The sequence below is a fragment of the Dipteris shenzhenensis genome, chromosome 8 (genome assembly GCF_047967505.1).
Source record: "Dipteris shenzhenensis isolate YYH24624 ecotype China chromosome 8, Dip_SZ_1.0, whole genome shotgun sequence".
Classification (NCBI taxonomy): Eukaryota; Viridiplantae; Streptophyta; class Polypodiopsida; order Gleicheniales; family Dipteridaceae; genus Dipteris; species Dipteris shenzhenensis.
In genome coordinates, this window is record NC_141603.1 from 45,456,411 (window position 1) to 45,472,098 (window position 15,688).

Sequence of the window (15,688 nt, forward strand, 5' to 3'; positions counted from 1 at the left end):
TAAACCCCCTCTAGGTGGTTATGCCTGCCAAGGAAGTCTTCTAGAGATTTTAAACCACCTCCTACGTTTTATTAAGGACAGTTAGGACCAAGGCTCTATTAGGATTACTCAACACCTTCTCTGTAAAAAGAATCTGATCTTTTACACCATAGACCCTTTTTGTTATAGCTGCAACTATGCCCTCAATTTGAGTAGGCAAATGGAAGTGGCAAGACCTGTAAAAATTCCAGTGACCTCTCCGGACAACCTCAAGAGAAGCGAAAATAAAGTCATTGATGCGGCGATCAACGTTGAACATCTTGAACTGTGTCACTGCTGACTGCAGCCATGCAAATCTGAGAACCAGATTCAGTACCTGCCACATGATCCCAGCTTCTTCAGAGAGAGGTAAACATCACTCGCTAAAAATTACTGTTACAAACTAAAACAAGATAGATTTCTTTGGCAGTTTATTCTCATTACATACAAACAAAACCTAGAATAATCCATAAATACTTCAATACATCAGCACAGTCCCCATAGGTCCTGTTTCTCACAGCCAGTATAATTTTCAAGTATTATTTCTTTTCCTGAGAAAATAAAATGTCATTAATGAGAGCACCCTAGCTATATGGAGACACCAAGGTTTAAAATACGGCTCCCCTAAGAAGGCTCAGAAACAAGAGAAGAGGTTTTCCCAGCTGCCGCCGGCTCTATGGGGTGGTTGGATTTACATCGTACCACACATTATCATTAGAGCATCTAAGTCTCTCCTTCTGTGGCAGGTATGATTTAGTGGTAAAAGCGTGATTCGCTTCATTTTCGAACAAGGTAGCTGAGAAATCTTTCAAATTGATTTCATTTCATATATGGTCGTGCACCTTTTTTGTTTCCTGAAGTCACTCTTAGAATTTCCTTTATTTTTCTGTCTCTTGAGTTTCAATATCTTTCACAGCATTTTGGATACTCCATGATTTCAAGAAAATAACTTAAACGGAAACTCATGATTTGAAAGAAATGTGAAGACTCCGATGCAAACATGTTTTTCACATAGCAGCATATACCTTGAAATTTTGGTGTACTAGACACTTCGACTTCCTATACATGGGGTGTATCAGTATGACATATTTCACCAATCTGGTATCATAGGCATTTCTAGCCTTTTGTGGACAGAAGTGGTCAAGAAGGGAACATCAGCCCCAAAAGAAGGAATTTATTTTTTATGCCTTGGAGGAGGAGAAAAGAAGAAATCATAAAGCATTGAATGTCCTTGTCAAAGGTGTAATAGTGGGCGACACTCCGATGGTAGATGCCAAGGCATTGATCACAAAGATGGGTGTCAACCTCACCTTTGAAGGTGTGAGATTCTGGACAGCAGGAGATAGGTTCACTTTCATGAGCATGAGGACAGCGTTGAAGGGTAAAAGGACATATCTAGATGATGATCTTTTGCTTTTGCAGCAAGAACATCGCAGAGAGAGGATGGTTCGAGTTATGGTAGCAAGGAAGGAAGGGAAATGGGCTGTATACAGAGATGGCGCCATACAACTGCAAAACTGAAATAAAACTGGCTCATGGCTGTACAACTCCAAAACTGAAATAAAACTGGCTCACAGCCATACAACTCCAAAATTCATTTATTTACATGAGAACTGTAGAATCCAAATGCACAGAGCTCGGAAAAAGAAATGCCGAAATGAAAGATCCAGGAGCTACTGCTTGCTGGATGAAGGTCAGGGAGCGGGAGGGGGAGGGGGTGGTGGGTGTGCTTATGTTCCGGGGGTGGTCTTTGGCTCCTCAACTATGTCCATGAGGTTGCGGATGTCCTCGTACTTGGATTTATATATGTGGTACCCAGACCTGTAATGATCACATCTAGATTTGAGTTCAGAATTATTTTTTTTTCCCAAAAAAGAGACTTCTATTAAGTAAGAAAGAAACCCGCTAGAGCAAGCTCTATGCGGAAATACACCATGCTAGGCATGTAATAAAAACACCTCAGAGGAATGAGGTAGAAAGAAATCAAGGCTGAGGCTGAAAATGCCATCTCAACCCTGTAGAAGTCTCAGCAAAGAAGGGAGAGTCTCTCCAATCTCTGAGAAAAGTAACTCTCCTGGAGGAGGCTGCTCGAGATGATCCCTGCATGGTCACCCAAATGGCCATCAGAGTATGTATCGTATCTGTCCAAGTACTGGCCAAGATCTGAGAAGGGTGAACCTGAGAACCCTCCAAAGCCTCAGTGCATCTGGCTCTCCAAATGTGCCATGCTCCAATGCTAGCTAGGATCTCCATGGAGAGTTGGAGTGAGCAGCCCTAAAAAGAGTGGCCGGAACATCCTCTAGAGAGCACGACTCCACAAGGTGTCGTTGGATGTGAAGAGCCCAAGAGGAGTCAAGTATCTCAAAAAATACCTGGGGCCCTGAAAGTGTAAGCCAAGCCACTGATCCACTGGTCATATAGAAAGGTAGGCGAACAAAAGTGCTGAAAAGTCTTGCAATCCCCTTCCATATGATTCTCGCCTGTCTGCAATCCCATAGGCAGTGCTGTATTGTCTCCAAAGCAGAAAGGCAGCGAGGGCAAGAGGGGTCAGCTCCGAACTTGGATCTCCAATGGTTCACTGCTATCCCACCATGAATAGAAAGCCAAAAGAAGAGAGTGATTTTTCTATTCCGGTGGGATTTCCAGAGCCTCTGCCAAAAAATTCTTTGCAAGTCAGCAGAAATCTGAAAGTTCTCCCAATGAGGAGCTCTGGTAGGCTTCCAACCCCTAGAGCTGAGCTGGAATTTCCTAGCATTACTGACCGTGTAATGAAAGAAGGGGATGCCCTTCTCTCGGTGCCCTTCATCTATCCATTCCCATTCCCCAGGGTCCCACTGCAAAAACTTAATTGGGACACCTCCATAGAACCACAGCCTCCATGAGCCAAGGGCGAGGAGAAGCGGGTTAGGATCCAAGTACCACTGTGAAAGAGAGCCATGCTCCATGTAGCCCACTATCCTGACTGGCTGAAACGGTACCTCCAACAAGATATCGTCTGTGGATCTGGACAGCCTGCCCCTCGAAAATACTAAGGCATCCTCATGTGGGTCAAGAAAAGCAATCACCTGTAAAGGAACTCCCAATCAATGCCCCCATCCAGGTGGAGCAAGTAATAGGCATGTCATCTGTGTCCACCCAATCCAAGGGCAAGTGCAGAATTTTCAGTTTGCAGCCCATGGAAGTCGTCCTGCAACTTGGAATATGAAACTTGGAGACGGTCCTTCTCCTCGAGAATCTGCTTCATCTGACTCTGCACCACCTCCACCTGTTGATCCACAGTATGCTTGTCCTCTGCCAGTGAGGTGTATTTGTCTTGTAGGGCTGCAAGCTCCCTCTGGATCTCAGCCTGCTAGGCTGAATGACTGTCCTCCAAAACTTTCTTGCTAGCTGCCCACTCTGCCTCCTTCGCTCCAAGACACTGCTGAAGCTCTCGTCCTGCTGAGCTTTCCACGCAGTCTCCCTTGCTTGTAGAGTTGTTCCCCACTCCGCTTCTTTCACCTGTAATGTTGTATCCCATTCTTTATGCATGGTTGCTACCTGCTTCTCATGTTCCAAGCGGAGGTGTTGCTTCTGTGATAGAAGCTTGTAAACTTGACCCGTAGTATTAAAGAGGGAGGCACCAATCTGAATGAAGTTGTCATCTATAATGCGCTGAGCCATATGAAGCGATCTTTTAGCCCATGCATACCTGTCCTGATAGGTCATTCGGTCAGCCATGTCAATGAGTTCGCCATATTCCTCGAAGGATGCTTTCATCCCTTCTTGCTTTGGGTCCTTGAGAGGTGCCACCGGAGCGAGTGTGTCGATGTCTAGGTAGCACCTCGGAGCTCGGGATGCTTTCTTGTTGGAAGCGAGCGTCTCTTGCAAGGGAAGTGTGAAAATTTGGTCCAAGTCCTCCTCCTCCATGCAAACAGGAGATTGCTTTCGCTTTATTGCATACAGAAGCCATTTGTGATCCTGGCTCTGTTCCTCTATCTGGGCCTCATGGGTGAATAGATCTCCTGAGTAGGATGCGAAGTATATATCCAACATATCATTCTGAGGCAGTGGAGGACAATCAGCTTGAAATGGTATCTTACCCCCAGCAAAAATAACCTCGCCAGGTCAAGTTTCCAGCGGGTCCTATTCAGCAGCCTCCATACTCGGATCAGGGGTCAGTCGTCGAGACACCTGGGGTGGTGTCTTTGCATCACCAGTGGCCCCCAAAGTAAGATTTAAGTTCAATAACCTGTGTCGCTTCGATGCCTCTCCACCATGAGATCCCAAGGCAAAGGTCCCTGCTGCCATAACTACTGTCGATGGACCATCCTGAGCTGTGGGGGCAATGTATGTATCTATGCACCCTACTGACACTAATGTGATGATCGGAGCGGGGATGGTCATGACTGCAGGGGAGGTAAGTGGTAATCTCATGCCATGGTGGATGAGACCTGAGGAGGGCAGAGGAGTGACCGGAAGAACATCATCAGAGAAATCAAAATCTGCCTCGAAGGGAATGGATGGAGAGGCAACTCCTGCATGAGCAACGGATGACAAAGCTCCAAAGGCTGGTCCAAGAGGGGATGGCTCAGAAACATGTCCTGCAAATGTGGGTGTAGCAAGAGTGGGAGTGGAGACGGAGGCGACAGAGACAAATGCAATAGAGACCGAAGATGATGGGGCTGAAGTAAGAGCTAGTGAAGCTGATCTCAAGTGGGGAACCATAGGGGCGGAAGGTGGACGGTGAGGAGAAGAGGAAGTATGTGAAGGTGGAGGGAAAAGTGCAGATGTTGCAGCCCGCCACTGGTGCAAGAGGTAGGTGAGGTGAGGTCCACAAATACATGTGTGTGTGCCTCTGCGTGTGCGATTTCGTACAGTGGCCCGGAATGTTGCATAAAAGAGGGATGCAAAATCATACTGAGTGATTGTGAAGAGAGCATTCAAAGCAGGACGAATACCTTTCGTGATGTAGTAATGCCCTAGTGCTGAATAGAATCGAGTGAAGAAGTAGTGAGTCATTCCAAAACTTTTGTGCAATCATATCCCCTTCGATTGGGTTTGCATTGTGAAAGGAATGAAAAGAGATGTGGTGAATCGTCAGAAAGAGGCTGAATAGGTAGAGCAGGGAGCTCATGTACTGTGAGACCAAATTGGGTGTGAGAAGCTGCCTAGAACCCATGAACTCAAAAGTGTCGGTGACGGAGTCATAAGACTTGATGAAGTCTGTACATAGTTCCACATCCACAGGAGGGAAGATGACCTTGTCGAATTCAGTTAGACAGAGGGTCTAGATCTCTGAAGATGTTAACACCGAGGATAGTTTGAGGTTTGGATCCAGAAGAGGTTTAAACATAACCCAAATGTGGGAGAGAGGAGGGGTGGTTTTCGAAGGGCTCTGTATCTCTGTTGGCCCACCCGACCCCTCTGAATGTGGTCTCTGTGCAGAGGGGGTGTAATCTAAGCCCCCATGGTCGGAAGAAAAGGCCCTGGAGCTATGAGAGTGGGAAAGAACCTCCCACTGCTGTCTTGATTGTGGTGGCTCTCCATCCAAGATGATAGTGATGTCCGGGCCAAGATGGGGATGCTGGGTTGCTGAAGGCATCACTGATGAAGTCGGCATTGATGATGGAGTGGGCAATGCTGATGAAGTGAGCCCTGCTGATGAAGAAGTCGGCACTGATGAAGGAGTCGGCACTGATGAAGGAGTCGGCATTGCTGATGAAGTCGGCCTTGCTGATGAAGTGGGAACTGTTGATGAAGTGGGCCCTGCTGGCTGATGAAGTGGGCCCTGCTGATGAAGTGGGTCCTGCTGTAGAGGCTATAGGCATGGATGAAGTCATCTGCACTACAGAGGCTGCCTGGGACGTCATGGCAGTATAGAAAGGGGTGAAGAGCTTATCTCTGGGCAACCGTGGCTGATGCTTGCGCTTCTTCTCGCGCATGAAGAAGGGACAAGCTGTGAAGTAGAAGCTGATGACGAAGCAGGAAGGTGAGTTGATGACGAAGTAGGAAAGGAAGGGGAGCTACAGGAAGGTGAGCTGATGATGAAGCAGGAAAGGAAGGGGAGCCAATGACGAAGCAAGAAGGTGAGTTGATGATGAAGCAGGAAGGTGAGCTGATGACGAAGCAGGAAAGGAAGGGGAGTTGATGACAAAGAAGGAAGGTGAGCTGAAGCAGGAAGGGGACTTGATGACAGAGCAAGAAGGGGAGCTATTGACGAAGCAAGAAGGGGACTTGACGAGGTGATAGCAAAAGGGGAAGCTGATGGCGAAGTTTGTTGACGGAGATTGGCAACCAGGTACAAGGAGACCTTGAATGCAGGAGAAGGGAGATGGAGTGGTGTAGGGGTGGCGCAGGCAACGGAGATGTGCAAGGAGGAGGTGAGCAGAGATGGCACAGGGTGGCGTAGATATTAGAAGGAGCAAGAATCAAAACTGGAGATAGCCAAGATGGCTACCTGGAACAGGACTAGAGATGGGGCAAGGATTTTGTGGAGAAGGAATTGAAGATGGCGCAGGGATTGCAAGGGATTGCTCCCACAGGGACTGCAGGGATTGTCTGAGGCCCAAGGCATAGTGAGTGGCACAGGGAGAGAAGGTAGCGCAGGAACTGGACGCAGGAGCCAGGTAGAGAAAGAAGATGGCGTAGATATTAGAAGGCGCACGGAGAGAAGGTAGCGCAGGGTGGCGTAGATATTAGAAGGAGCAAGAATCGGAACTGGAGATAGCCGAGATGGCTACCCGGAACAGGACTAGAGATGGGGCAAGGATTTCGTGGAGAAGGAACTGAAGATGGTGCAGGGATTGCTTCCACAGGGACTGCAGGGATTGTCTGAGGCCCAAGGCATAGTGAGTGACACAGGGAGAGAAGGTAGCGCAAGAACTGGACGCAGGAGTGGGGTAGAGAAAGAAGATGGCGCACGGTGTGGAGGTAGAGGAAGAAGATGGTGCAAGGTGTGGCAGGGTGTGGAGGTAGAGGAAGAAGATGGCGCAGGGTGTGGCGCAGTGAGGGGCTAGAGGGAGATGGCACAATCCGAAGGCTTGGAGAAAGATGGGAGAAAGATGGCGCAACCCCAGATGGCGTAGATCGTTGGGAGCAGATGGCAAGTGCAGAGAGAGTGTTGGCGCTAGGAGAAGATGGCAAGTTGTGGAGAGTTCAATGCAGCAAGCTGTTGTAGAGATTTCAATGAAGCAAGAAAGGAAACTTTATTGGAGAGATGCCTAAGAATAGCAGTTAAGCTATAAATAGTCTTTTGGAAGAAGAGCTATAAGTTCCACGTAGGTGCTACATGCATGCGAGATGGATGCTTGGAGTAGGGTGGCCAAGAGCTGCCAAAAATAGCCATGCCCTCACCAAAAATAGCTAGGTGGCAGGAAGCATGATGTCATGAGTTTTCAAAATCCAGCCAAGTTTAAATATATAAATGTGGGCAACTGCTGCTGCTCCCCGCTCCTCCTGCTCCCCTCCTCTCCCTGCTCGACTGCTGCTCTCCTCTCCCCGCCCTGCTGCTCCTGCTCCCCTCCTCGCTGCCCCCTCCCTTCCCTCCTGCTGCTCCTCCTCCCTGCTGCTACTCCTCTCCCCGCTCCTCCTGCTGCCTCTCTCCCCGCTCCCTGCTGCTCCTCCTGCTCCCTCCTCGCTGCCCCCTCCCTTCCCTCCTCGCTGCCCCCTCCTACCTGCCCTCTCCGCTCTGCCCCCTTCCCCCGCTCTGCCCCCTTCCCCCGCGCTGCAGCCTCCCCCCCCTGCGCTGCAGCCTGCTCCCTCCCCCCGTGCTGCAGCCTGCTGCTCCCCCCCCGCACCTGCTGCTGCTCCCCCCCCGCACCTGCTGCTGCTACCTCCCCGCTGCAGCCTGCTGCTCCCCCCCCCCCCGCTGCAACCTTTTCCCTCCTCTCCCCCCTGCTCTTCCTTGCTTCTCCCCCCTCTCCTCCCCTCCTCTCTCCTTCCCCTCTCCTCTACTCCTCTTCTCCCCCTCTCCTCCACTCCTCTCCTCTATCCTCCCCTGTTTCTTCTTCTCTCTCCCTTCTTCTTCACCCACTCCTTCATCTGCAATACCCCTATTCTCTTATAGGGGTCTCCTGGGTTTCAGGAAAGCGGACAGAGTTTTATTTTTTGTGTTTGAATCGGCCAACACACCTCAATTGACGAAGGGGTTCCCATTCAGTCAATCCTTCTCCGCTCACACTGGCCGCGAGAACTGTCACTTTTTCAAAAGACGAGCTACAGCAGTTGCAAAAGGATTTGGAGCATGAGTGTTTTACGACTCTCTTCGCACGCATTCATGGCTCACATCCCTCCAGGTCACAAGCTAGAGATTGGATGCTGTCGGCGCTTCCTTAGGACCTCGCCCCCCACCTCAAGGATGTTCGTTTGTTGGGACGGGGTTTCTTTCAGGTGTGCCTAGATTCCCCAGATGTCACGAGAGACCTGCTACAGGCCAGGTTTCTACTTCTAGGCTACAGGAGGATCTTTTTGTTTCCTTTTCAACTGGGATTTGACCCAGTTGAAGAGGACAAGTAGGGAGTTTTTGTTTTCATCAGATTCCCTGGTCTTCCCTCAGTTTATCACCGGCTTCTTTCAGTTATTGGCGAGAGATTTGGTGTGGTGGCAGAGATCCCCCCTCTCCCTGGCGAGCCCTCTTCGGCTGCTGAGGCGGTCAGGATGGACGGGGTACCCAGGGTTAGGGTCATTGTCCAGGACCCCAACATTTCAGATGACCACATCATGCTACAGCGACCCGACGGGTCTTTCTTCCGCCAGAGGTTTGAGGTTGCAGGTCGGCAGGACCAGTGCAGGATTTGCAGATCCTCGGGGCACTTCGCCAGAGATTGCCCAAAGAAGAAAAAGAGGCCCACAAAGCAACCAGCTCGTACTAGCTTACGACAGAGAGCTGGAGCAAGATCTACCGCTTCACAGACACGGCCTCAGACACGAGCTCCCCCCTCTCCTAGGGCTACTCGAGTCCCTTCGGCACCCCACGCCACCTCTGGCCCACGGTGGGTTCCGGTCGTGGCTAGGCCCTCTACTTTAGTTCACTCCTCCACCTCTTCGGAGGCTACCCCCTTAAAGCCTCAGGAGGAGACTACTGTTCAGGAGCCTTGTTCGACTCCACCCTTGGATCAGGCTCTGTACCTTCCTCAGCAACGCAGGTTGTTGGCACCTCGTCTGCACCACCTTTTGATCAGGATCCAGTACAGGTGCCTCCCTCTTTGGACAGAGGGAAGGGGGTTTTACATTCTCTTCCTGCTTCGGTAGGAATCCCTCGTACCCCCTCCACAGGACTGGCTCAGCGGAACTCATTTTTCGCTTTGGAGGACCTCTCTAGCCTCCCAGATGATGATCTTGTACCCTCTACTTTTGGAGAGCCAGTTATCGGCATCCCTATTGAGAGATCCTTCTCTCTCTCACCTGTGGATTTTCCTCCCCTTGGACCTCGTGTATATGGCAGGAGGTCGAGTAAGAGGTTTCTGTTTCTGCCACCAGGTCGAGTAAGGTATTCCAACCCACTTCCTCCCGCTGATGAGGATAGCCAGTTGGAATATACAGGGATTGGGCGGCATCCCTCATCGCCGTCGCAGACAGCTGATCAGGAATCAGCTCCATCTAGGTGTTTCCCTAGACATTCTTTTTCTTCAGGAACACAAATTGGATATCAGAGATTGCTCCAAGTCAGGTAAGCTGCTATCAGGCCGGACTTTTTGGCTTCCTGCCTTGGGAACCAGAGGAGGTACTTGCATTTCAGTTTCAGACTCTATTCTCCCTCTGGTCATTGGACACGGTACCATAACCCCCTCCAGGGCCCAGTGGGTTTTACTTCTGATTGACGGACGTAAGGTTGGTTTCCTCAACCTTTATGCTCCCAACAACAGAGGGGACCGTGTTTTGTTCTGGAAAGAGTTGCTCTCGTGGGCTGACATTGCGGATTGGTGGATTATTGGAGGTGATAAGAAAGGGGGCAGAGAAGGTGGTATCCACTCCCTTGAGAGAGCAGCCTGGGATGCCTTCTTGTTAAGGTTCAGTGGCAGAGATGTTTGGTCAGATGATGCATTTCTTGTTCAGCCTTAGTCACTTTTGTTTTCATGGTCGAACCATAGGGTGCAGATGCCTATCCATGCTTGGATTGACAAATTCTATGTGGGTGATTGGGCTCTTGATAGAGGGGGGACAGTTTGCATTGCACCCGGTGTTTCCACTTCAGACCATTTTCCGGTAATTTTGTCCATTTCAGAGCCTCATCTGGGAGGACTGTCTCACAGTATCAAGATCCCAGACGCCCTATACACGGATGAGACTCTCACAGAGGCAGTGTTGGAGATCTGGGTTTCTCATATGCAGGGGGGGTGGCCAGTCCTTCACATGTGGCCACAGCACTTGCCAGTATCAGCGACTTCTATCACTCCGTCGGTAGTGCTCGGCGAGGTGAGGTACTCAAGCGAGAGATCGGTATCCGCCGGCAGTTGGCAGCCCTACAGAGGGAGGAGCAAAAACGACCATCAGATGCTTGGATACAGGAGCGCCTTGCTGCGGCAAGGGCTCACTTGCAGACATTGCTTGATTAGAGAGCAAAGTATGCCTTCCATGCACGGGAGTCCTTTTGGATACAGATAGGAGGGAGAGTCAATAAACACTTTTTCTCTACACTTGGTCCCAGACATAGTAGAGAGAGTGTCAGGCAGCTTTTTGACTCTGACGGCGTTTTGCAGTCCCATCCGAAAATCGTAATGCATTTAGCGACAGCCTTGTATACCTCCCTACTTTCCGCAAATCCGAACTCACAGGCCACAGAGGTGGCTAGAGATGAAGTTTGGCAGAGTTTACCTGTGTTGGTCACCCCAGAGATGTTATGCTCACTTGATGCACGCTTTACCAACACAGAATTCAAGACTGCTCTCTCTGCCCTTCATAAGGGCAAATGCCCTGGTTCCGATGGTCTTACTCCTTTTTTTATAGCCTTTTGGGATATGATAGGTGATCATATTACTTCAGCCCTGCAGGGCATTTGGGACTCGGGTGAGATGCCTGACTCACTCACCAAGGGACTCATTCACCTTATCCCGAAAGGTGGCAACAGGAATTTTGTATGCCATTGGAGACCCATCACTCTTTTGGGCACTCTTTACAAAATCCTTGCCAAGGCGATCAGCATCCGACTACAGCCCCTTCTTCCAGACCTCATCCATGATACTCAGACAGGCTTTGTGCATGGCAGGAGCATTTTTTATAATATCTTTTCCTTTTGGGAAGCCACAGAGTGGGCTATGCAGAGTGGGCAGAGGCTAGCAGTTTTACTCTTGGACTTTGAGAAAGCCTATGACAGAGTAGATTGGGGTTTTCTTGAGGGCACTCTTCTACGGTTTGGATTTTCAGATGCTTGGATCAGAGGGGTGGCGTCCCTTTACAGGTCAGCCCACAGCCAGGTTTTGATTCGAGGGGTAAGGGGTGACAGGTTTCAGATTTCCAGATCAGTTCGTCAGGGATGCCCTTTAGCCCCCTTCCTCTTTCTTTTTGTGGCAGAAGCTATGAGTATCTTCCTTAGATCTTAGGCTGAGCTTTTTGGGCTGTGATTGCCCTTGAGACTTGAGCAGGAGCTTTTTGACTATGAGTTGGCTGATGACACTGCTATTTTTATTGAGGCCTCCTTGTAGCAGATGTTGCAGCAAGGGTGGCCTGGGAGACCATTATTCTCCCTACATGTGAAGGGGGCCTTAATGTCATTGACCCGGACTTGCAGTGTAGGGCATTGCTTTGTAAGGTGGTGGTGAGGGGACTCATGCCTGGGCAGGAAGCTTGGAAGGATTTCTTTTTTGGACGCATTTAGGCTTGCACACCAACCTTGGGAGATGATTGGGTGGACAGCCCTCGCTGGATTTTCACATCAGCCCCTCTCAGATCTCCTGCCTCTCCTCTTATGACTGCCATCCTGAAAGCTTGGGGGAGCTTCAGGAACACTCTTCAAAGGATTCCACCTTCTACCGTCGAAGAGATTGATAGGCAGCCGATCATTTGGAATGATATTATTCTTGACGAGCATGCCAGACCACTGGGCACTTCCCATTACATGCAGTGGTCTAAATGGGAGAGAGGCCCCGCCTACACAGTAGGCACTTGGAAATCTTTTATCAGGCTACCTGAGGATCAGAGACTGCAGTCCGTGAGTCACCTCAGAGGGGTAGCACGCAGGATTCAGTAGATAGATGCAGCCATCCCGGTGGAATGGACAGTTGAGTTGCCTATTACTTCCACCACTTGGATGGGGGCTTCTTCGAGGACATCAATTCCTTTACAGGTGATCGCTCTCCGAGGTCTCGGGGAAGACGCACTGGTCTTTGATGTTGGGGATGGAGGTTTACTTTCTACATCCAAGGATGGCATTCTTCTTGAGGTTGCCTTTCAGCCTGTCAGGATTGCTTGTTTTGTGGACCATGGAGCGGTCTTGCAGTGGTACTTAGACCCCGACCCTCTGCTTTTGGCCTTGGGATCCTGGAGGTTGTGGTTATATGGAGGTGCACCTATCAGGTGCTTGCAGTGGGACCCAGGAGAGTGGGAGTGGATAGATCATGGGCACCGAGAGAGGGGGATTCCCTTCTTTCGTTTCACGGTTGGTAATGCCAGGAGGTTTCAGCTGAACAGTAGTGGTTGGATTCCCTCCAGAGCCCCCCATTGGGAAAGCTTCTTCATCACCGCAGATTTGCGTAGAAATTTCTGGAGGAGGCTCTGGAAATCCCTCAGAAATAGACAGATCACTCTTTTCTTTTGGCTTTCTATTCATGGAGGGATTGCAGTAAACCTGTAGAGATCAAGGTTTGGGGCTGATCCCACTTGTCCTCGATGTCATTCTGCAGAGGAGTCAGTGCGACATTGCCTTTGGGATTGCAGTCAGGCGAGGACTGTGTTTGGAAAGGGGTTGCTCGGATACTCAGCATCTTTCACACTTTCCCTTTCTTCATGACTTGGGGCTCGGTCGCATGGTTATCTCTTACCGGGCCCCAGGTGTTTTATGAGGGTGAGCCTTCTTCTTGGGCACTCTCGGTCCGCCGGCAGGTGATAGAGCCTTGCTCTCTGCAGGATGTGCCACTTACTCCCTTCAGAGCTTCTCATGTTTCAGTGGACACCTCTTGGGAGATTTTGGCTAGCATTTCCTCTTAGCACATTTGGAGAGCCAGATGTACTGAGGCCTTGGATGGCACCCAGATACACCCATCACAGGTGTTCACGGGTATTTGGACTGACACGGTTCATATTTTGATAGCCATATGGGCTAGCATGCAGGGCCCCTCACGGGCAGCCTCTTCTAAAAGGACTATATTTCTTCAATTTTGGAGGGGTTCTCCCTTTTTTTGGAGGTTTCTACCGGATTGAGATGGCACTATCAGCCTCAATCCTTTCTTTTTGGCTCTTGAGCTTTTCGTGCATTGCATGATGTATCCCGTATGGAGCTTGCTCTAACGGTTTTTCTTTAATACTTATTAGAAGTTTCTTTTTGCAATATATATATATATATATATAAATGTACATGGCCCCACTCCAAAAGACAGAGAAAAGATGGAAGGATGGCATGGGGTGACAAGTGGTAACAGGGTGAACAAAGGGTGAATATGGGGTGACATAGGTATGAACTAGGGTGACAAGAGAGGGAACCAGGGTGACAGGGAGGTGAACATGGGTGAACAAAAGGGGTGACATAGAGGGTGAACATGGATGAACAAGGAGCGACATGGGAGTGAACATGGGTGGACTAGGAGTGATCATGAGGTGAACATGGGGATGAGCATGAGTGTACATAAGTGAACTAGGGGTGAACAAGGGGGAACCATGGGTGAACAGGGGCGACAGAGAGGTGAACAGGGGTGACAAAGAGGTGAACATGGGAGGGTGACATAGGAGTGAACATAGGTGAACTAGGGGTGAAAAGGGGTGAACTAGGGATGAACATATGGGTGAGCATAGGGGTGGAATAGAGGTGACAGAGAGGTGAACAGGGGTGACAAAGAGGTGAACATGGGAGGGTGACAAAGAGGTGAGGGAGGGTGACATAGGAGTGCACACAGGTGTACTAGGGGTGAACAGGGGTGAACAAGGTGACAGAGAGGTGAACATGGGAGGGTGACATAGGAGTGAACATAGGTGAACTAGGGGTGAACATGGGTGACCTAGAGGTGAACATGGGTGACAGAGAGGTGAACATGGAAAGGTGACATAGAAGTGAACATAGGTGAACTAGGGGTGAACAGGGGTGACCTAGAGGTGAACATGGGTGACAGAGAGGTGAACATGGGCAGGTGACATAGGAGTGAACATAGGTGAACTAGGGTGAACAAGGGTGACCTAGAGGTGAACATGGGTGACAAAGAGGTGAACATGGGAAGGTGACATAGGAGTGAACATAAGTGAACTAAGGGTGAACAGGGGTGACCTAGAGGTGAACATGGGTGACAGAGAGGTGAACATGGGTGATAGAGAGGTGAACATGGGAAGGTGACATAGGAGTGAACATAGGTGAACTAGAGGTGAACAGGGGTGACAGAGAGGTGAACATGGGTGACAGAGACGTGAACATGGGAAGGTGACATAGGAGTGAACATAGGTGAACTAGGGGTGAACAGGGGTGACCTAGAGGTGAACATAGGTGAACTAGGGGTGAACAGGGGTGAGCTAGAGGTGAACATGGGTGACAGAGAGGTGAACATGGGAAGGTGACATAGGAGTGAACATAGGTGAACTAGGGGTGACCTAGAGGTGAACATGGGTGACAGAGACGTGAACATGGCTGACAGAGAGGTAAACATGGGAAGGTGACATAGGAGTGAACATAGGTGAACTAGGGGTGAACAGGGTTGACCTAGAGGTGAACATGGGTGACAGAGAGGTGAACATGGAAAGGTGACATAGGAGTGAACATAGGTGAACGAGGGGTGAACAGGGGTGAGCTAGAGGTGAACATGGGTGACAACGAGGTGAACATGGAAAGGTGACATAGGAGTGAACATAGGTGAACTAGGGGTGAACAGGGGTGACAGAGAGGTGAACATGGGTGACAGAGAGATGAACATGGGAAGGTGACATAGGAGTGAACATAGGTGAACTAGGGGTGACCAGGGGTGACCTAGAGAGATGAACATGGGAAGGTGACATAGGAGTGAACATAGGTGAACTAGGGGTGAACAACGGTGACCTAGAGGTGAACATGGGTGACAGAGAGGTGAACATGGGAAGGTGACATAGGAGTGAACATAGGTAAACAGGGGTGACAGAGAGGTGAACATGGGTGACAGAGAGGTGAACATGGGAAGGTGACATAGGAGTAAACATAGGTGCACTAGGGGTGAACAGGGGTGACAGAGAGGTGAACATGGGAAGATGTCATAGGAGTGAACATAGGTGCACTAGGGGTGAACAGGGGTGACCTAGAGGTGAACATAGGTGACAGAGAGGTGAACATGGGGGGTGAACAGGGGTGACCTAGAGGTGAACATGGGTGACAGAGAGGTGAACATGGAAAGGTGACATAGGAGTGAACATAGGTGAACTAAGGGTGAACAAGGGTGGCAAAGAGGTGAACATGGGTGACAGAGAGATGAACATGGGAAGGTGACATAGGAGTGAACATAGGTGAAGTAGAGGTGACCTAGAGGTGAACATGGGTGACAGAGAGGTGAACATGGGAAGGTGACATAGAAGTCATAGGAGTGAACATAGG

At 49.8% G+C, this 15,688-nt stretch overlaps 1 protein-coding gene across 1 annotated transcript in view; it reads right to left on the reverse strand.

The window, feature by feature from the left end:
- The window catches only part of LOC147899571 (phosphate transporter PHO1-like), a 117,938-nt gene that overhangs the window by 7,274 nt on the left and 94,976 nt on the right, over nt 1-15,688 (reverse strand). The window contains exon 13 of the mRNA XM_087377751.1: nt 216-355. Coding sequence (XP_087233877.1) covers nt 216-355 — 140 coding nt within the window. The remainder of the gene's footprint in view (nt 1-215; nt 356-15,688) is intronic.